General features: G+C 40.8%; 2 protein-coding genes across 2 annotated transcripts in view; both read left to right on the top strand.

Moving 5' to 3' along the window:
• Positions 1-14505, top strand: part of T265_02385 (hypothetical protein) — a gene marked incomplete at both ends in the record, with an annotated part of 44978 nt that extends 30473 nt beyond the window's left edge. The window contains 2 exons of the mRNA XM_009166618.1: positions 7387-7425; positions 14482-14505. Of these exons, the coding sequence (XP_009164882.1) occupies positions 7387-7425; positions 14482-14505 (63 nt within the window). The remainder of the gene's footprint in view (positions 1-7386; positions 7426-14481) is intronic.
• A 4208-nt stretch (positions 14506-18713) lies between these two features.
• Positions 18714-21574, top strand: part of T265_02384 (hypothetical protein) — a gene marked incomplete at both ends in the record, with an annotated part of 28813 nt that continues 25952 nt past the window's right edge. The window contains 3 exons of the mRNA XM_009166617.1: positions 18714-18761; positions 19651-19689; positions 20025-20063. Of these exons, the coding sequence (XP_009164881.1) occupies positions 18714-18761; positions 19651-19689; positions 20025-20063 (126 nt within the window). The remainder of the gene's footprint in view (positions 18762-19650; positions 19690-20024; positions 20064-21574) is intronic.

The raw sequence follows: 21574 nt of genomic DNA, 5'->3' as shown, positions 1-21574 counted from the left end.
ATGCATCTTGTTTACAAAACTGACTGTTCATCTTCTCCTTGAGCGCGTATTCCTGAACTTTCCTGAATATCGATTGACTGGTACTCAAATGCCAGCAAATGCTACAAAGCGACTCCAGAAATTCCGTAATAGAGCTCACTTTCCAAAAGACGTGAAGCGAATTTATGAGAAGACACTACCCGCATGCCTCATCAGTAGTATCCACCATTACAGTGGTAGTATCAGGTCGAATAGATAGGATACAGATACTTAAGCATTATGGAAGTCGATGGATAGTCTGATAACGGCCAAACAATACCTATTGGCTTGTTTTTTTATGCAGAATAGCATGCTGTGTATAAAACGAGCTTCATGAGAGTTCGTCGATCGAACGTGGTCAAGGCATCATCCGACATTTCAAAGAAAAAGAATAATTATGAATAAGTTGATTACCGCGCAAACAAGTGGCAACCGTCTAAGTGACAGGATACAAGTTATCTGATAGAAGTAGAATTTCGCAGCCTTTGGGTTCATCAGGACTTTCCCCGCCGGAAAAGGTGCTAGCCAGCCATTCAACCAGTTTGAACACCGAAAGGAGGTCACCACTTGATGGACTAGGTATGTAGACAAATCCCCGAAATAACAAGATCCTTAAGGAATGCACAGTGACGTGCTCACAAATTACGAGGCAAAACGGAGTTCCTACACACTGACGATAAAACGGATATTGGTGAAGAACGCTCCCAACCAACCTGAAAATAAAAACAACCACAGACTGACTCGCACACTCATTTGCACACGCAAAGGACTCACCTGAAACCCCATCAAAACCAAGTGTGACGCATGCGAGTGTATAAATCAAGTTTTGTGAAGGTTGAGGGAAACTCGGGGACTGCGCCTACCTGATGAGCCTCAAGAAGGGCGAAACCGGTCGTGGGCTGTCGATGGATTTTCAGCAACCTTATGAGTAGTACATTACAAAGATATACATGTATCGCGATATTTCAAATATCGTAGCGACTGAAACATGAGGCGGCCTGGTGCAGCACATTCAGTTGCCTGAGAACATCATAAACGAGAGATTCAGCTGGGTTCCAGGTGAGTCTCTCGAAAGAACCAAATTAGTTTGCAAATGAGTGTATATTCGCTAATTTCGTGTAATTTAGTTTCAAGTAGAACATAAGGTTGACGGAAACCCGAGGACCGTGCCCACCTGATAAGTCCCAAGAAGGGCGAAACTGGGTGGTTTCGGTGACCCTACTTCAAATGCAGCAGACGTTATTGATGTTGCCGTCACTGCTTCTAGAAACGCAGTTGATGCTTAACCGAGTGATGAGAAAAACGGTAATTTTGATGAAGACAATAACGGATGTTAAAGTGACGGTTATTTTGGCAACATACAAGAGGCGTAATAATTCACCCTGCCAATCATTCCTGAGATTTCTGAACACGAGCTACTTTATAGATTCCAGCGACAAATGTTACTGCACCCATCGATATCGATCTCTCCGTGAAAAATATCTGTGTGTAATCGTTTAACAACGGATCTATACCACAGATAATTCTTTTACTGATAGGTGCGTGCAAAATGGACAGATGAAAGCAGAATGGTCAGGATAACCCACTACTTATACCAGATCAGGTTGTCATACGATGGATACTTCACAATAGATAATTTTATGCCAGCGAAAATACGTTCCCCGAAGGGGTGATTGCCTTTTCATCCACAACTTTGTTCACCTGACCATAAATATATTGTAAAACATTTCGTCTAGAGGCCATTTTATTCCTGGATTACATTAACTGTTTGAGCATTACTCTTAGGGAGGTGTACTGCTGCAGTTGGTTGCAGATATAATAACCGGATTTCGAACCTGGATCATTTTTAGTATCCCTTGCATTTTCTGTCCCCGCTGGATAATTAATTCATCACAGTCGTGCATGGAACTGACTGGTTTGGTATCATTCCATCGGCCTTCACTGATCATAGATCCTGACCCATTTAGGTTTCAGCCGTTGGGGTCGTTTAGCTCTGCAGGTCAAATGAACGTGGTCGTAGGTACTTGGGTAAGGTCAGCCATCCGTTCTGAGCAACGTCATTGTTTTGTGACCTGGCTGACAGCTACGCCACACGAAGTTACTGAATTGGTTAGGGCAACTGTGTGGCATACGTGGCTCATTCAATAAACCATTGTTTCCGAGAAATACATTCATTTTGCAAATCAATTTGGTTTTCACGTGTGACTCAACTGGATCTCTCGTTTATGATATTCTACAACAGAATGTGCTGCATACAGGCCACCTCACGATTCAGTTGGCACGATATTCGAGATACCGCAGTATATTTTCATAAGGGAAACTACTCACAAGGTTGCTGAAAACTGCTCAACAGCTCACAATCTGTTTCGCTCTTCTTGGGGCTCATTAGGTAAGCGCAGTCCCCGAGTTTCCGTTAACCTTATGTTTTCCTTGAACCCAAATTGAATTGTTTTCAAAAAATGCACTCATTTGCAACTAGGGGACAGCGCCTACCTGATGAGCCTCAAGAAGGGCGAAACCGGTCGTGGGCTGTTGAAGAGTTTTCAGCAAACTTGTGAGTAGTTTCCTTTATGAAAACCATTGTTTCACTGTGGACCGCGCTCTGTATTTTAATGCTGAAAATGGCATTTTGAGCGCAGATCGCTTGCAATTCAGTATGACGCCAATGTGACCTGGAAACTCGTTTTTACTTGCATGCACTGACATAATATAGCTGCTATTTTCTGAAGACAAAAAGCGAAACAATAAATGTCAAAGTATCTGGTTCAGCTATTGATAACGCAAATGGGGAATAAACTGTTTGTATCCGGCCGTCAGCACAACTATCCAAGGAGGATATTCCTATATGAAGATGAACGATCACTGAAAAAAAGCAAATATATTGTAGAATTTTTACAAGGAAAAATGACAAACGACCGAAGACAAGGACTTGGTGTCTTTCTAACCAGGACTGTAAAGAAAGTTCAACATGTAAGCTTTGATGGATAGGTCACCATCATTCCACGACGGACAGGTCATGCCTTGATGGAGCAACACACACAGATTGCAGGAACACTTGACAAGGGTTGACCAGAGGCAACCGAAACTTTACATTACAAAACCTTATTCCACCGGGCTTTTTGAATTTAAAAAAAATCCACATGATGTTTGGGTTTGGAAGAAGTGGCAATAGAAAACCGAGAGGATCGGTCATCTCGATATTTTGACAAATTGTGCGCCAATTGAATAGTGCACGTTTTGCAATCAAGTGAAGAGGACTCTGAAAAATGACACGTTCTTTTAAGAAGAACTAGTGTTCTGCTACGCTTACAAAAAAATATAAACTGATCAAAGCGCATTCAGAATGTCGGAATCCTTGAGAGAAGTACCCCCGGAACAGAGGAGGTTTGTAGCATCCGTGTGGTCAGTTTTGAAACAGATTGCTTCTGTTGGTTTTTAGCTTTCATACAATGAGGCCTAACTTGTTTTTGTTTCAATTCTTTGGGGTCATTGAGTTCTCCAGGTCAACTTTTCACGTACATTTACGGTCGGGTGAGGTTAACCATCGTCGATGTTTTGTGACCTGACTGATAAAAACGTAAGCCACTATTGTTCAATCATAGACTTCACAACACGCATCCGATTGATGATCAGGTAGTAAGCAAAATTTTATGGCACACTGCGGTCAATAAGCAATGCTAGAGCAAAACATGGTTGACCTAGTTCCAACTACACTTTTAGGAACCGTTATTCTAGAGCACTGATATTCACACTGCATGTTGGAAAGAAATATTGGGCCTTGTTCACGATTTTTCGTGATGCACAGTGCAAATTTCAATCACTACGTATGAATTGTGAGAGAACAGTGCCACTAAAATTTAATTATCGACTAAATACATCTCACACAACCTAACCGAATTTCGGAGAGAGTTTCATTCGGAATTTGTGATTTACAATCGTATTTGTTGACAGTCAGCTATGTCTCTCCAATGTGAAAAAACGCGTCGTTTGTAGATTTTTGAATGACAGACAGAGGACAATATGAAACACGGTTTTAAGACCGTTACTTCCATGAAATTTACCTAAAATTCTCCTCGTTTCGCGCTCGTTCATTTCAAGCATGAGCGTAATTTGAAGACGCGTTTATTCAAATGTTCGAGGCAGTACTCTGCGCGACCGATGGATTGGGTGCAAGACAATGCTGAAGTTATGTATTGTGTACTTCAACATATGGACGAGAATAGCTCTCAGAAAGCGTGTGCGTGCGTTTAGACATTGGAGGAAGTCAAAGTGTTCAATTAGACACCGGGTCACATCTTCGTCGAAACCGCAGTTCCTGAGGGGCAAGATAATAGCGTACGTGTATGAAACGCCAAATTTTTGTCCCATGGTGATATCAGAGAGTTATGTAAATCTGACGAACTAAGAGGTATGTTACCATTTTTCACGCGCATTACCAATTAAACACCACACTACTCAATCGGTTCAATTTAAGGCCTCAGCGGTTCACAACTTTCAGATTCAAAGCATCATGATAGGTCTCTACTAAATTATACAGCCTGAAACTTTAAATAGCATGAAATTGTATAAACGTACACTCAATAAAAACCCCATTCAACAAATGTGCCCATGTGCAATGTTTTTTGTTGTCCACCCTGTTCTACCTTTGCTTTATCGTACACGTTGACTCTCCACACCGTTACACACGATATCATGTCTGCGCAAATATTATCAAATCACGTGGTTTACCACTGAAGAGAAATTAGCGAAAAAATCAATCAGTAACCAGATAGTGAAGAAAAGTATGAAAGACTTCGGTGATATGCTTTCCATTCGAAAAATTTGAGCACTATATCTTTCTGGAGTTAGCTTGCGGACGAAACGAACAAACCAAAGATGTATCTCTTAATCGCCATTTTCTTCAGACAAATGCAAACGGAGGGAGTACCCAGATAGCTACACTAAATATCAATTCGATATCGCAGCTGGGACTCCCCTTGTAGAGGTCACTTTATCACTTGATATGCACTCAGTCATCCTGTTGCTCGGTCGCAAGCATGGCAACACATGTCGGTGAATAGAACGTAAACAAGACAGGACAACACAATGCAAACGAGTGCCACCAGGCTTCTGGATTTGATTTGAAACATCCAACCTGTGTATCGAATCTGCACTCAAAATTCCGAGAAATGGACAAACGAATGATATTTACTATAGACAAATTTGAGACATCGTGTGACGCGAGACGGTTCTCACTTGCGCCAGGTGCAAGGTGACAATTTATTAAAAACTTAGAGTTATAGCACATCTTTCTTTGAGCGGACTAGGTCGAAATTTGCAGTTTGATGGCTGTCAGCCATCAAAACAACCAGTGCTGTCATTTATAGTCCGGATTCGTTTGGACTTGTTCGTTGTGCACAAGATATGTATGCCTTTATGTAGTTTAGTTAATTTGGCAGACGAAACACTGTTGCCCTAAAGAAGCACTCATCCAAAATAATACTGGCTGGCTAGTGCCGAAATCGCGTGACTTTCGCGAGCGTATTCTCCAAGCCCCGTAAACGTGGAATGCTCCTCACGGCACAACTGGATTTCGTCAATTTTTCATCGCACTATGCAGCCCGAAGCTGGAGCGAGTTTAGACTAATGAAAAAACTGCACACAAAAACCCGTCTTGCAGATCATCCATAAGAAATTGTGTTTTATCATGCGTGCCAGCGCACTAATTTTTCCTGATGTCGTTACATATGGGAACTCGTTCGAAATATCTGACCACGCGACTTCACTAAATAGAAAAGTAAATAGCAAGCAGTAGACATATAGTACACCGTTCAGTTCAAGTGCGGCTGGGCGCGAACGAAGTCAAGTACATACAATTTGATATAACCGGTAACCCTACTGAAACATGCTTCTAGATTCCAACACAAACCTACACTTTTGCACTCCAAGCAAGGGTGAGGTCAACCGCTCTGATGATTTTGTACTAATTTTAATAGATAACGCATCGCTTCACTTATTTTCCAGTGAGATTTCAACTTTAATTAATCTGAGGCGTTTGGAGTCCCCAACAGAATTTAGCTCCAAGAGGTTTAATTGGAAAAAGGAATGTGACGCCGGTTCAGTTAATCATTGCACAATCGAACTTCTTCATCTTGTGATTTGAACATTTCAAAATGAGTAGGTTCAATGCATCACGCCATGCATTCATCGGATTACGCGGTATAACACCATGAGTGTAAAGAATAAAATAAAAAAGCATCCATAAAACACCCATCGGTCAAATGGGCAAGTTCACTACGTAGCTCGTACACCAAACCGACCTGGCCGGTTACCCTGAGGAGGTCCGCCAGGATATCCGGTGTGTGTAAAGAATATCTTGTTAAACGAATTAACAGAGAAGTCAAGTACAGACACTACACTCATGTTGGTTACTTGAGAGAGCTTGAAATTACCACAGTTGGTTTGCTCATATTCATACTGTAGTAATTTCGTTCATTCAAAAAAAAGCAGTTTTGAAAATCTCGAATATAAAGAAACAATTATAAGTCTTGATGTCTTTCTGCGAGACGACAGTAAAACTACGCTGAGCCGAGAGTCGTTCGTAACCAATGTGAGTGCATCGCTAACCGGGACTGGGTCATAACACTACACTCTCAATGATCGTTCCCCGTCATTCATTCCTGTTCGCCTCTCAAACTATATTCACGCTCTAATTGCTGCACCCAATATTCCACACGCAAAAATTGACAATTAGCACGATGTCTAGTTGAAGTGAAGTTGGGTCCGTAAGACTACAAAGCAGCACAATTCGGTTCCAGTGGTAACCGCTCCCAAATCAACTTTTCTCCATTATCCTGAACAGTGTCTTTTTTGTAACACGAAGCGTTTATTAAAAAGCTACGTCTCCTAGACTAGATCTGAGTTTCTTTGCCATTTGGGGGGGGGGGGTTGAACACTGACTGAGTACGGTGAGATTTTGAGCAAGGCTATAATGCTTGGAATTCTACGGTGATATCCAATTATATATGCGAATGTTTCAAATGCAAATGCTTGCAGTGTAATTCGTAGATGGATGTTGCCGCATAAGTTCACTTTGATTCTCGTATAATCAACAATTTTCGGTATCTGAATTGGTCTATCTCAACATCCACTACAGATGGTTTTGCTCTAAATTCATCCCAAACCCCGGTACCGTTCTTGATGTTTGCTAAGTCTGTTACGCGACTGACATCTCGGATCCGAAAAATTGAATCCGGAGTGACTCAGTTTTTCAACAGTGTGCCACTACTTGGGGATACGAGAATTAACACAACCCCTTTGCATATGCGTAATTTAGTTTACATGTATAGGCTAACTTACCACTCAAGCGTTTTGTCTTCTGAATCGCAGGTTCGGGCGGTCTGGAAAGTGCGGGCACTGAACAGCACGGTAAGTAAGCATTGAAGAATATGCACCAATTACCACAAATGTCTCAGTTGGTTAGATCTCCTTGACCAGTATATATATATACCATCATCGACTCAATTGGGGCGTTTTATTAATAGCTCTCATGACGAAAGTTTGTTGGCGCAAAGAAATATTCAAAAGCTCCAGACGCGTGACATCATCAAAGTAGTAATCTGTGCACAAATTCCATCGCCCTCATGAGCTGTTGTGGCTCTCAGTGGGATGGTGTCTTTTCCGTTCGTCGTGTCTACCACCGGTATGCTATGCATATCACTGAGAATAGCACGCGAAATCGCTGAATATGCACGCGCTCCGTGTCCACTATGATGAATTAAAACAGAAATTAAAGGTGATATATGGTAGCCACAAAATCACACTTCTCTAATCACATGTTCATGGTATCGAAGCATTTCGGTACTGTGCAATTCTCGAAGCGCATACACTTGAAACGCTGGGGAAAGAGAAGTCCCTTCACAGCAAAAGTGGGCACAAAATTCGTCATTAACTATGACGCAATGACGAATTTTAATCAGATCGCCCAATTTCGGGTAGGTACGTGTAATACAAGCAAATGCTGTATGCCAGTGTGGACCCCTGATCTCAGCTACAATAGTTTTGTGGATATGATACATATGCAATCCGGATCTCATACATATCTCGGAGATGTTCTACTCTACCCATAAGCTACACATATCTTCAGCGTATGCACTGAGTGCGTTTGAGACCACATGAGAAACTGTTCTCTTTTCTCGGCAGCTTCTACTTTAGGGGTTAGGGGTAGGTATCGTTTTTGGAGACCTTTGTTGTATGGTAACCCCACTGACAACGCTTGTTTCAAAAATGGAAGCATACGAACCTATGCGTCGCTTGCTTCTCCAAAGAATACCTAAATGATTACTGGCCTCAGTTGAGAACCTAAGGTTTTAGATGGCAGCATTTGCACGTGAAACAAAACGAAACACGAAGCTCAATCAAAGCTGAGGATGAAGATATCAGCAACGCTTGACATTTCGGCAATTGGCGGACTGAGATTCTATAGCAGCACGTTTTTCCTAGGATTCCAAAGTCGTTTTCCACAGCTCAAGTTCGGTGTCGCCTTTCGTGGGTTTCATTAGAAAGACGCTTTAGTAACGTCTGGGATCACGTTGAGCTACTGTTTGACACAAAACCCATTGCCGAATGCGACCTCATCAATTGCTAAATTTTGTCAGCTGCATATGACGTGCTACATTTGTAAACGTTCAATTCGCACCTCAGGGAATGCCATGTAGCGCCAGCGAGTACAAGCTATGTTTTATGTCTTGAACATCCTCTGTTTTGTGACAGTGGGGTTCTTATTGCCCAAACGATACCCCAGTTTATACTGTAGTTTGTGGGGCTTCCAAAATCCATGGATATAAATGAGTGAACCCCTGTATCCCACAAATAACAGTTTAAACAGTTCACTTTGGTGCAGTGATGATATCTACTCATGTATTATTCACTTTCCTGAAGCTTCACTCTAGTTGATATATTGATATTCACGCAGTAGGATTTGTCCTCTAACTGGTGGCTGAAATAAACTCAATCGCCTTCTGTTCGTAACTACACAGCCTGGTATGCTGCAGCAATCCAGGATGCATTCCCACAGGTGGCTGAAGAAGCTCGAAATAATTGACTTCAGAACAAACGAACTCATTTTGGGTTCAAGTAGAACATAAGGTTGACGGAAACTCGGGAACTGCACCTACCTGATAAGTCCCAAGAAGGACAAAACCGGTCGTGAGCTGTCAAAGAGTTTTTAGCAAACTTTGTTAAACCGGATTCAACAAATACATGATGCATCCGTGTGCCAACCGTCAAAAGTCACACCAAAAATATTGCTCTCTAAAAGTTCTTTATCTACTTTGCCTCAGTTGGAATTTCGTTCATGATTCCTGACTTGGTGGCATCAATGACTGTCCTCAAACGATGCTGGGTAGTGTCCTGTCACTCCTTGGCAATGGCGTTTCCAACCCGAAATCGAGTTCTGTAGGGCTGATTTAGAGTGCTCGCAAATGTCCAACGACTGACCACCAGTTACCCAAAATTCGGTGGCTACATTCCAAAACCTTCTAGTTAGGAGGTTTGAAATCCTGTTCATTCACTGAACAACTGAAGAAGCACTGCATAGTAAACTAATAGGGACACATTCCATGCCGTGGACCTCTGGTGGTAACCCTTCTTGATTGTTCGGCTATCAGACATCATGGGAATCAGTCAAACCTATCCGTAGTGCTTCCAGAAATACAATCTCTTCTGGTCACCACCAATTTATCATTAGAACACACGATCTCCGTCTAAAATTCTGTTTGGTGGCACACGAACTAACTGAAAATCGGATCACATCATATGGTGTGGTATTTCTCCAGTGGCTGTTAGCTCAACTATGGCCGTCATTTCATCACTATAGGGTGTTCTTCTATTGAAAGGTTTTCATGAGTTCTCAATATACTTGTCTCACACCACTGTACTTTCGGACAGCCTGGTTTTCCACTCAAAAAGCTCGAAGCATCTGTCGAGATATTTGGTTTGACTAGAATACCAAGAGTTTCGTTTTGATGAGCTGTGTTTAGCAACGAAAGGCATGGTAACCGGTCATTTGATGCACAGAGTTATGGGCAACTGGTTGAATAGGTTTAGGTGAGTTTAGCGGCATAGTGCTGGTGCTTTTCACTTGACTGATTCCACACCTGACCTTGAGTAAATTGGAGATCAAACGTCGACCGTAGTTTATACAAGCTTCGGACTGCGTAACATGGAGCGCGAATTACGAAGTTCTCATGTACCAGAGTGTAGGACAGCGTTCTCTCAACACAAAATATCATGTACGTGAAAGAGTCTGTATTTGATTTGGAGAAAAAGCTTGATTCAACTAACGCTCAGAAGCATCGTATGTCTCAACATTCCCGAGGGGCTCACACAATAATGGTGTTACAAACCATGTTGCTGTGGCAGCTGCCTCTAACTTTGATTACACTGGTGATGAGAAACACGTTTTAAACGTCGTGGATGGTGAACTTTTCAGTCAACGTTATTTGCCTTTGTTTCAACACACTCTGTTTTAATTTGTCTCGGCGCAGTATTGGAGGCAGTTGATTCTCAATTATATTCAGCAATAAGCCATTTATGCTTGATTAAAAATTAGTCACTTAAAGTCAGATGTGGACTAGACAGATTTGGTCTTATTCTATTGGGGTTCAAGTGTCATACACTTTGGTCGGATCCAAGCTGGGTCAACACGGACGTTGAGTTAGAAGTAGCTAGCATGTATGCCGACCTTTATTGGTTTACAACCCGACTGACAACACTTGACAGATGGATGACCGGAGAATAGTCAAAATTGCATGATCTGATGTGACCTATTGCGGTCAGTAAGTCAAAACGAAACAACACCAAGTAGACTCCCTCTCTCTCTGTTTGCTTTATATCGCATATAGAGAATGCATGGTCGCCGTCGGTAAAGCCGTTGGTATACACACGCTTGATGATTTCATACTGACTGAGCTAAAAAAAGCCTCAGGTTGAAATAGTTGTGCTTCGGAAATCAGAGGGATGGCGAACACAAAACATTTGGTATTCTCAGTGAGATGATCTGCTTTAGAATACAATACTGATTTCAAACATGACGTCCTGGCGCGGCATTAGAAACGAGCGAACTAACTTCTTATAAAGGATGTTGAAACGTGAGACATATATCCGGTCATGTTCCAAGACCTCATCAGTGAGGTATTCCAGAACTGCACCCAACTGCGTTTGGGCACCAGCATAATCGCTCTTGCTCAGTAGACGATGCACACGGTCAACGGGGAATCGGAGGTTCGCCGGGGACGACCTGATCTTTGCCTTGACCCGAGTTTTACCGCCTTTGCCGCGACCACTCACGATTCCCAGAGACGTTGGAGGAGCGAGAAAGCGAACGAAGCCGCATTTTGGGGAGTGGAGCTACCAACGTTACTAGGACTGGAAGATTAAGAGAGAAATACGACAGATTGTTCAGGAACACCTACAAAATTTCCCTTCGAACCTTCGTAATTGGTTGACAGTTGTGGAATCAGTCTGCGAATGTGGGATGGGCGTAAAAATTCAGTGCACGGCGAGAGTTGAGAGCATCCGGTCAGTCCAGGGGAACTGATACACTCGGCGCTACTTGTGTAGTATAGTCTGTCCAACCGATAAGATTCATTGCTTTCAGAAACGTGTGTGTTTCCTAATCGGCATAAAAATGAAATACCAACTAATGTTGAACAAAACGCATTGCGAGTTTCACAACCGCTTAGGTACCAGGTTAATTCGTCCGATTTGTTGAGTTAGCGTAGGTGGCTGATTTCATTTTAGCAGAGAGCTAAACTAATAGTAAACGAAGTAATGGTCTATGGATTACCGCATGATGTGGTGCATACATCAGATTAGCCAGATGAGGTATTTCAAGGAGGTCAGTGAGGTCACTATCCTAATCTATCTATCTATCTATCTATCTATCTATCTATCTATCTATCTATCTATCTATCTATCTATCTATCTATCTATCTATCTATCTATCTATCTATCTATCTATCTATCTATCTATCTATCTATCTATCTATCTATCTATCTATCTATCTATCTATCTATCTATCTATCTATCTATCTATCTATCTATCTATCTATCTATCTATCTATCTATCTATCTATCTATCTATCTATCTATCTATCTATCTATCTATCTATCTATCTATCTATCTATCTATCTATCTATCTATCTATCTATCTATCTATCTATCTATCTATCTATCTATCTATCTATCTATCTATCTATCTATCTATCTATCTATCTATCTATCTATCTATCTATCTATCTATCTATCTATCTATCTATCTATCTATCTATCTATCTATCTATCTATCTATCTATCTATCTATCTATCTATCTATCTATCTATCTATCTATCTATCTATCTATCTATCTATCTATCTATCTATCTATCTATCTATCTATCTATCTATCTATCTATCTATCTATCTATCTATCTATCTATCTATCTATCTATCTATCTATCTATCTATCTATCTATCTATCTATCTATCTATCTATCTATCTATCTATCTATCTATCTATCTATCTATCTATCTATCTATCTATCTATCTATCTATCTATCTATCTATCTATCTATCTATCTATCTATCTATCTATCTATCTATCTATCTATCTATCTATCTATCTATCTATCTATCTATCTATCTATCTATCTATCTATCTATCTATCTATCTATCTATCTATCTATCTATCTATCTATCTATCTATCTATCTATCTATCTATCTATCTATCTATCTATCTATCTATCTATCTATCTATCTATCTATCTATCTATCTATCTATCTATCTATCTATCTATCTATCTATCTATCTATCTATCTATCTATCTATCTATCTATCTATCTATCTATCTATCTATCTATCTATCTATCTATCTATCTATCTATCTATCTATCTATCTATCTATCTATCTATCTATCTATCTATCTATCTATCTATCTATCTATCTATCTATCTATCTATCTATCTATCTATCTATCTATCTATCTATCTATCTATCTATCTATCTATCTATCTATCTATCTATCTATCTATCTATCTATCTATCTATCTATCTATCTATCTATCTATCTATCTATCTATCTATCTATCTATCTATCTATCTATCTATCTATCTATCTATCTATCTATCTATCTATCTATCTATCTATCTATCTATCTATCTATCTATCTATCTATCTATCTATCTATCTATCTATCTATCTATCTATCTATCTATCTATCTATCTATCTATCTATCTATCTATCTATCTATCTATCTATCTATTTATCTATCTATCTATCTATCTATCTATCTATCTATCTATCTATCTATCTATCTATCTATCTATCTATCTATCTATCTATCATCTATCCATCTATCTATTTCTGCTTGAGTTAAACAAGGCTGCTAGACTTAGGCTGATTCGTCGACGGTGTGAACAACATTTCCTGCGGTAGAGAAAATGTGGCACCGTTTCACCTTCACCCCCTTGCACTCAATGACGCAGCAACTTCACCTGCGAAGGCCGTAAAGATCGCACCAACCACATTCGAGTAATAAATGCAGCAAGATATGTTCCATAGCGACCTCACGGTATATATTACATATCTCCTGGGCATAACTGGTTGAAACGGGTAATTATTGGTCAAACGCCAACCAAATATCTCAAAATCTTATATGCCCAATTTCAGGTCTGACTGGTTAAAAAGATGCGGGTGCAAAGCATTGTGGTGACCATCTACTGAATCGCGCAACCACAAACAGGGAACGAGTAGGAAGTTAAATACATATTGAATCCTATTGAATCCCCGATTGTGTAGTCAACAAATGGAAGCATCACGTGAATTGGACTACAAATGAGTTTTGTCGCTTATGTCATCTCACTATTTCTCCCCTAACACTGTTACCTAGGATATCTGATCTGCGCAAAAAAGTATCTGATAGTTCGGTTCCACGTAAAGTTAATGAAGCAGACACAGAACACATCATAAAAAGCATCGAGATCGTGTCAAGTTTTTTTGACATGTATGTAGTCGAGAGATAATTTTCCTAGTTTCTTATCACAGTCAATTCGGTTTTGGTCGTACTGAAGAATTTTTCACTCAGAAACTTTCTGTTTTGACCAGAACATCACGAAAATAAGAGCAACATTGGTTGTTTGAATCGCAACCACGCATCGGTTTCTGTTTACAAGTTTTGAGCTTCAAATGGTAGGCATGAGACAAACCATCAAATTCAACTGATATTGAGTACGAGTGAACAGAGGCCAGCGGAAATCAACTCGAGGCTTTCTTCCCACGTGTATATGGAATTGTACACTGCCTATCGCACAAACCGTTTAGTAAAAATCCACGTTTCAAAGAGCGGATCACGCGTGTTGGCAAAAATTCAAAGGCGTCTCACAAATGGGCGATTTCTCTGCTGGCAACTGTATTCTTTATTTTGGGTGCATTTTCAGTTATCTGCAGAAATGCTCAGATAAACCGAGTTGCTAATCGATATGTTCTTTTCCATCGGTTGATGTTGGCGCAGAAGTACACATGCGATTCAAAGCATTTTTTTAGTTGTTTGATCTCGAAAAGTACAAATTGTTCTATTTCAGTTTCATCCCAGACGTGGATGTAATTGATGATTATTGGAACGATGAAACGCTCCAGAGGTACCTGCGAAATTAGAACACTGAACCCAGATGAAAGTGTTTGTAGATTGTGACCCGAGATGATTCGATATTTCATCAAAGAGTGATATGAATTGGGCTTACATTATTTATCACACTTGTTTGTGCGCTTAGATAATTGTAAATTGTGTGACGCAATATTGTAAAACGCAAGCATTTCGTCTTACGAATTTCAGGTTTTGGCTACCTGAAAAGTTCAGAAACTGAGCATCACGGTAAGCAGTGAAGAATAAACTCACATCCTCTATCCAATTTTACGAAGCTGACCACGAGCGCCGTTTTGATTAGCTAAATTTTATTGACCGTATCATGTGGAGCGAAGTTGTTCATACGAAATCATTCATTGCCGCGAGCTGTAGCAAGTCACATCGATCCCGATATGTACGTTCTTGAATGATAGGACAACGGCCACAGTGTAGCCTCGCGTAACTCATGAGCGACTGTTATGGCTTTCCAGTCGTTTTGGAGTAGTTCTTCGTGCGGTTCACAGGGGTGTTGCAATCACGTTCAATCTTCTGCTCTGTCCGAAAACGCCCGTTGGTCCAACACAGCTAACCACAGTCTAACCACATACTATATAGATGAAAACGACCTATGAACCCACAGCTGAAGAATACTCGAAAATTTGAATGTGCACGTACCCTTACATACTGTACTGGATATCGGTGAAATGATCGATGGAACCTGATAACTCAGTTATTTTCATCTCGAGCGATGCTCACGTCAACCGGTGCATGCCGACAGAATTATGCCGTTAATTTAAGTTTGTCCTCTTACACTTAAAACCAGAAAACCTGGAAACCTTATCACCATCAGCATCAACGGGAATATCAAGCGCATTTTTACCAAATTAGTATAAGTGAAACTCGGCAACATCTATCGAGAAATGATGAACTCTGACAAATTTCCTCAATGCTGGTAGATGAATTAAACAGGAATACATGCTACAAACCCACACGCTTCATGGAATTCGGCTGCAATACTTTTATGGACGTTACGTGGAAGGAATCTTGAAACCGTCACCCAGATACATAGCAGAGAAATTTCCGGCACAGTAGAGCTTCATTTTTCGCGTGAGATGGGTTGTACTTTTATGTTTTTGGTCTGCTATACGATGAAGAATGAAGCGTTTATGTCCAAGACATGTTTGGCCTTCAACTTGTTCCACGAAGATTCTGGAATTTTTACCGAAAATTCACAAGGAAGATGTCCCCATAAGACCAATAGTGGATGGCATAGGTTCACCACCACATGAGCTGGCCAGATATCTAGCAGGTATCCTTAAACCACTTGCCGGCAAGTCACCCACACACATCCAAGATTCGTATGACTTTGCCAAAAAAGTAGCTGGGTTTCAGATAGAGCCAGACGAAGTCCTGGCTAGTTTTGACGTCAAATCGTTTTATACCAACGTCCCTAAAGCGGACGCTGTGGAAGTAGCGAGAAGACTTTTACTGGCAGACGCAACGCTGCAAGAACGAACGCAACTCTCCGTAGACGAGATAGTTGAAGGCATAAAATTATGCCTAAACCTCAGACAATTTGTTTTTGACTCAATTATATACTGTCAAGAACAAGGTATGGCGATGGGATCACCAATATCCCCGATTTTGGCCAACATGTACATGGAAGACTTCGAACAGAAAGCTTTAAACGGATTCGAGTGTCCACCAAGGGTGTTCTGGCGTTACGTAGATGACATGTTCGTTGTAATAAAGCGGGCTAAGGTGAACGAATTCTTTCAACATCTGAACACATTGGACCCTCACATTAAGTTTAGCATGGAGCTAGAGTCCACATCGGGTACACTAGCTTTCCTTGACTGCATGACACACAAGAGTGGTGGGAAATTAAAAACCACTGTATACCGGAAATCAACAGATAGTGGTGCGGTCTTAGACTACTCCTCTGCACATCCAAAAGCAGTATATGCTAGCATAGCCTCAGCGATGTTTAGGAGAGTGAGAGCACTGTGTACAGAGGAGGTCGACCGAAGAGCAGCACAGCTCGAGGTAAAAAAGCGACTTCAAGATGGCGGATACCCAGTGGGTTTAATTAAGCGACAACTAAGACGGGTATTGGTGCCAACACCAAGGCCCAACAAGGAGTGGATCGGAACAGCGGTCATTCCATACAAAACAGGGACATCTGAAGTCATTAGAAGGGTACTGAATACGGCTAACATTAGAGTAGCTTTCCAGAAGGGGAAAACTTTACGCTCGGTGTTGGTGCATTTGAAGGATCGCCTTCCGGTTGATAGGACTAGGAACTGTGTATACAAAATAAAATGTAACGACTGTACGAAGGTTTATATAGGTCAGACAGCCAGGGAATTGCACACCAGAATCGGTGAGCATAAGCGTTCCATTAACAAACCACCGAGAAACGCAGAGGAATACCAAGCGTTAGTCAAAGATTCAGCAATGGCAGGGCATGCTCTAGACACTGGGCATAAGATAGATTTAGAAAATGTGGACATCCTGAGACGGGGTTTAAGATTCACACCACAGCGACTGGTGGCCGAGGCGGTGGAAATCGCCAAGCATCCCAGTGTGAATAGAATAGAGGGGGTAGAACTTGCAAACGTGTGGAGAGCGGTCTTAGATCAGCCGAGATGACACGAGGCGGTGTGCAGTTATCAGCGAAATCGCCTGGGTCTAAAAGTACAAAATCCAAGTAGCGTTAGATCCAATTAACCAGCCCACCCCCATCCCCAAACTAATTGTCCCAGCACCCTTGGACGAACACAGGTGAACGAAATCTGTGAACGACCCCAAGAGGAATTTTCCATTAAGGTGTCCTAGACTGAAGAAGCAGGGACGAAAAAATCCGGGTTCATCATAAAGACGAACCCCCCCCCCCCCTAACCGATCTATCGTAAAGCTTAGTCATCGCACTAATCAACAAACAGGGACATCAGACTGAACACCCAGCACTGATCACGTCACTAGTCATAAGGAATCTCACGGATTGGTTCCCCGACTGCCTTAAAACCCAATCAACCTACTTACTTACTCAATTGGCCTGACGAAGCTTTTGTGTCAAAAGCGAAACGTTGCCTAACAATAAATCCACCGATTGTTTACCGAACCCCTCTGAAACGTATTGGATTTTAGTAAATTCATCAGAAAATACTCATAGTTGCAGAAAGTCATCAACTCCCTTAGCGTGAGGGCAAAATATCCACGTAGCCACCTTGTAAACAAGATAGAAGTGAGTGTTTCATCTAATCCGCTCAAAAAGTAATAACCGCATCCGTAGATGAAGACATTTTTGCTGGAAATAAGCACAAAATAATAAAAATAATAAATAAATAAACTAATAATAAATAAAATACTTCAAATACTAATGAATAAATAAATAAAGATAAATAATTACGAAATGAGCACTTTATCAGAGTGGGCATTTGAGCTGATGATAAACAACTGGTTGGTTATTAGGATAAAATTGGCTTCTTGAGTGATATGCTTAACGGGATACATTGAACCAGTTCTGCGACCGTAATTAATGACACATTGAACCAGTTTTGCGACCGGTAATTAATTTCATCAAATATCGTTTGCATTTTTCGTACCCTGCAATCTGGGCGCCAGTTGAGTGAGCTGCTTCGATGTAGTATTTTCACTGAACGGCGCAATATGTCGGGTAATCAACTGTTTGTGCTTATTAAAACGTCTAAATTAATTCCGAGTTACGTGAAATTTTCAAGACGAGGTCTCCCTGGGGAAGGAAGGCTGACCGATGTATAAGAAACAAACTGAATGCTGATTCACCCTAACAACGCGTTTCACAACCATTCAGCGTGACTCGGCTGTGAGCACTGAGAAGTTTGACTTGCGTATTTCAAAAACTCCGATGTGTGTCCTAGGAGAACTTCAAGGATCTATATGTATTACTTTAGCAAGCCTGCTTGAGTCGGAATTACATACTGAACACAGCTTCATGCGATTTTTCAATTTTAGGTCAGAAACGTTTCGGCCACTTCACCGTGAACTATAAATCCCGAAATCTGAATGAGTACGGAGGAACGTATGAATGGACCACCAAAGCCCCTCTGTCACGTCAGTCAATACACATTGGTTTGCTGTCAAGATTAATTACTGATTGGATTAGCTCTGGTGTCTTGTTTGTGAAACGTTTTCAATGATTTTGGGCTTAAAAGGGGTACTAACGAGTAGTGAATATAATCGTGTCGGTCTACGTTGCTAACTGCTTCACTTTAGCACTAATTAACAGTGTTCTGCTATAGGAGTCTGTTTGCTCGCTTAATGAAAATACTGTATTGTACTATTCTCTATTTACATTCATCTAGTTTCATTCTATACATCACCTCGAAACACATTCAAGTGCTAACATCGGTTAAGATGTATGGACAGGAACAATTTAAGACTAAACGCAAGCAGATATACGCTTGTATCTGAACACGAACGAGAACAAGGCAAGATTTCACCCTTAAACACATCACCGTGTTTCAAAACGGCTAAGAACAAACTTAATTTAAAAAATCACTTCCAACAGCGCCCCAAAACAAAGAGGTCTATTGCAGGCCTGCAATTTTAAGCAATTGAGAGGGAGATCCAGTTAAATCTGCCTTGAAAATTCTCCTTCGTATGAGCGTGAGTACACATTCGTATTCTAACCGATGTAAACAGTTGTTATTTCGCTGGAGTATTTTTTACAGTCATGCGATGTCAAACATCTTAAAGCCTAAATTTTTTAAAGTCGCAATCTGCAAATTCCAGTACTCGAAGTTTACCAGAGACATCGATACAATGCTTGATAGTTCAAGCGCCTATTTTGACGCATTGCCGGTTCCTGGAGTATGATATGAAGTATCAATAAATAAATGTATANAAACATGAGTTGAGGCCGCGTGATGTAATACGAGTTCCCTTTTGTGGACTTGAAACTGCGTTTTACAATCCAAATATTATATCTTCCAAATTCCAGGCGTTGACGATTCGGCAAACGCAGGAACTTCACATCACGGTGAGCATCAAAGAGTAAATTCACACAAGCCACCACGCTTGCAAACCTACTTCGTGTTACTTACTACTCGAAAGCAGTAACGTTTCTAAAACAATCTGAAGAAAATTTGCGAGTGCAGCAAACGGATTTCATTTTTAAGTCAGCTCTAGTATTACTCTTGTGATTCGTACCGACCGAATAATTAGTCATGGAATGAAGCGCTCCGAATACAACATCACGATTAGCTCGGCTACCAGTACACACAAACATTCATTATTCAGTTAGCGTATATATATACGTGGATCAGTATACGTAAATACTTACATACTACTCAAATCCGATTGGTCCAATTTCAGGTATCAGCAGTTCAACAGATACAAGTCCCAGCCATCACGGTGAGTCTTCATTAAGTTACACAGACTGACACGCACACTAGTGGGCATTCGAATAGACATGGCTTCGTTAAACACCCCTCTGGTAATGAATAAATGCATTGTGTGAATCAAAGTCCAACTGAGCTCCGCCGTTCACAATACCTCAGTGAATACGTCATAACGAATATTCGTGTGCTGCATCGTGAACAACCATCTGGTCTTTCGAATGTAAAGACTAGTTCAATACCGGGAATAAACATACAGCAAAATATATGCATCGGAATCATGTCAGGTTGCAAAACAGGAACGCCATGTATGTCTCACGTGAACCGAGTATCTCGTTTTCCAATCGGACATTTTACACTCACGTTATCGTTGGTGAAGCTTGGTACATAAGCGTTAGGCCGACATGAGAGCCACATTATTAAATGCACTCGAAATATTTATTCGCAAGTGTCTGTACAACAAAAGTCTAAGGTTTTTATCCTCCTGTCTCGTGAATTGTACTCAGATTTTCCCAGAGATAGAATAATGATTGTGGAGATCTCATAAAGCCAATATACCTCAGTCTTCATTAAACGACAGAGCGACAGAAAAATAAGCTTTCAATGGCATTTGTTCGGTTAGCGTATATATACGTGGATCAGTATACGTAAATACTTACATACTACTCAAATCCGATTGGTCCAATTTCAGGTATGAGCAGTTCAACAGATACAAGTCCCAGCCATCACGGTGAGTCTTCATCAAGTTACACAGACTGACACGCACACTAGTGGGCATTCGAATAGACATGGCTTCGTTAAACACCCCTCTGGTAATGAATAAATGCATTGTGTGAATCAAAGTCCAACTGAGCTCCGCCGTTCACAATACCTCAGTGAATACGTCATAACGAATATTCGTGTGCTGCATCGTGAACAACCATCTGGTCTTTCGAATGTAAAGACTAGTTCAATACCGGGAATAAACATACAGCAAAATATATGCATCGGAATCATGTCAGGTTGCAAAACAGGAACGCCATGTAATGTCTAACGTGAACCGAGTATCCCGTCTTCCAATCGGACATTTTACACTCACGTTATCGTTGGTGAAGCTTGGTACATAAGCGTTAGGCCGACATGAGAGCCACATTATTAAATCCACTCGAAAGATTTATTCACAAGTGTCTGTAGAACAAAAGTCTAAAGTTTTTATCTTCCTGTCTTGTGAATTGTACTCAGATTTTCCCAGAGATAGAATAATGATTGTGGAGATCTCATAAAGCCAATATACCTCAGTCTTCATTAAACGACAGAGCGACAGAAAAATAAGCTTTCAATGGCATTTGTTCGGTTAGCGTATATATACGTGGATCAGTATACGTAAATACTTACATACTACTCAAATCCGATTGGTCCAATTTCAGGTATGAGCAGTTCAACAGATACAAGTCCCAGCCATCACGGTGAGTCTTCATTAAGTTACACAGACTGACACGCACACTAGTGGGCATTCGAATAGACATGGCTTCGTTAAACACCCCTCTG

Source organism: Opisthorchis viverrini (genome assembly GCF_000715545.1).
Source record: "Opisthorchis viverrini unplaced genomic scaffold opera_v5_29, whole genome shotgun sequence".
NCBI classification, from domain to species: Eukaryota; Metazoa; Platyhelminthes; class Trematoda; order Opisthorchiida; family Opisthorchiidae; genus Opisthorchis; species Opisthorchis viverrini.
This window is presented reverse-complemented; position numbering and strand designations above follow the sequence as displayed.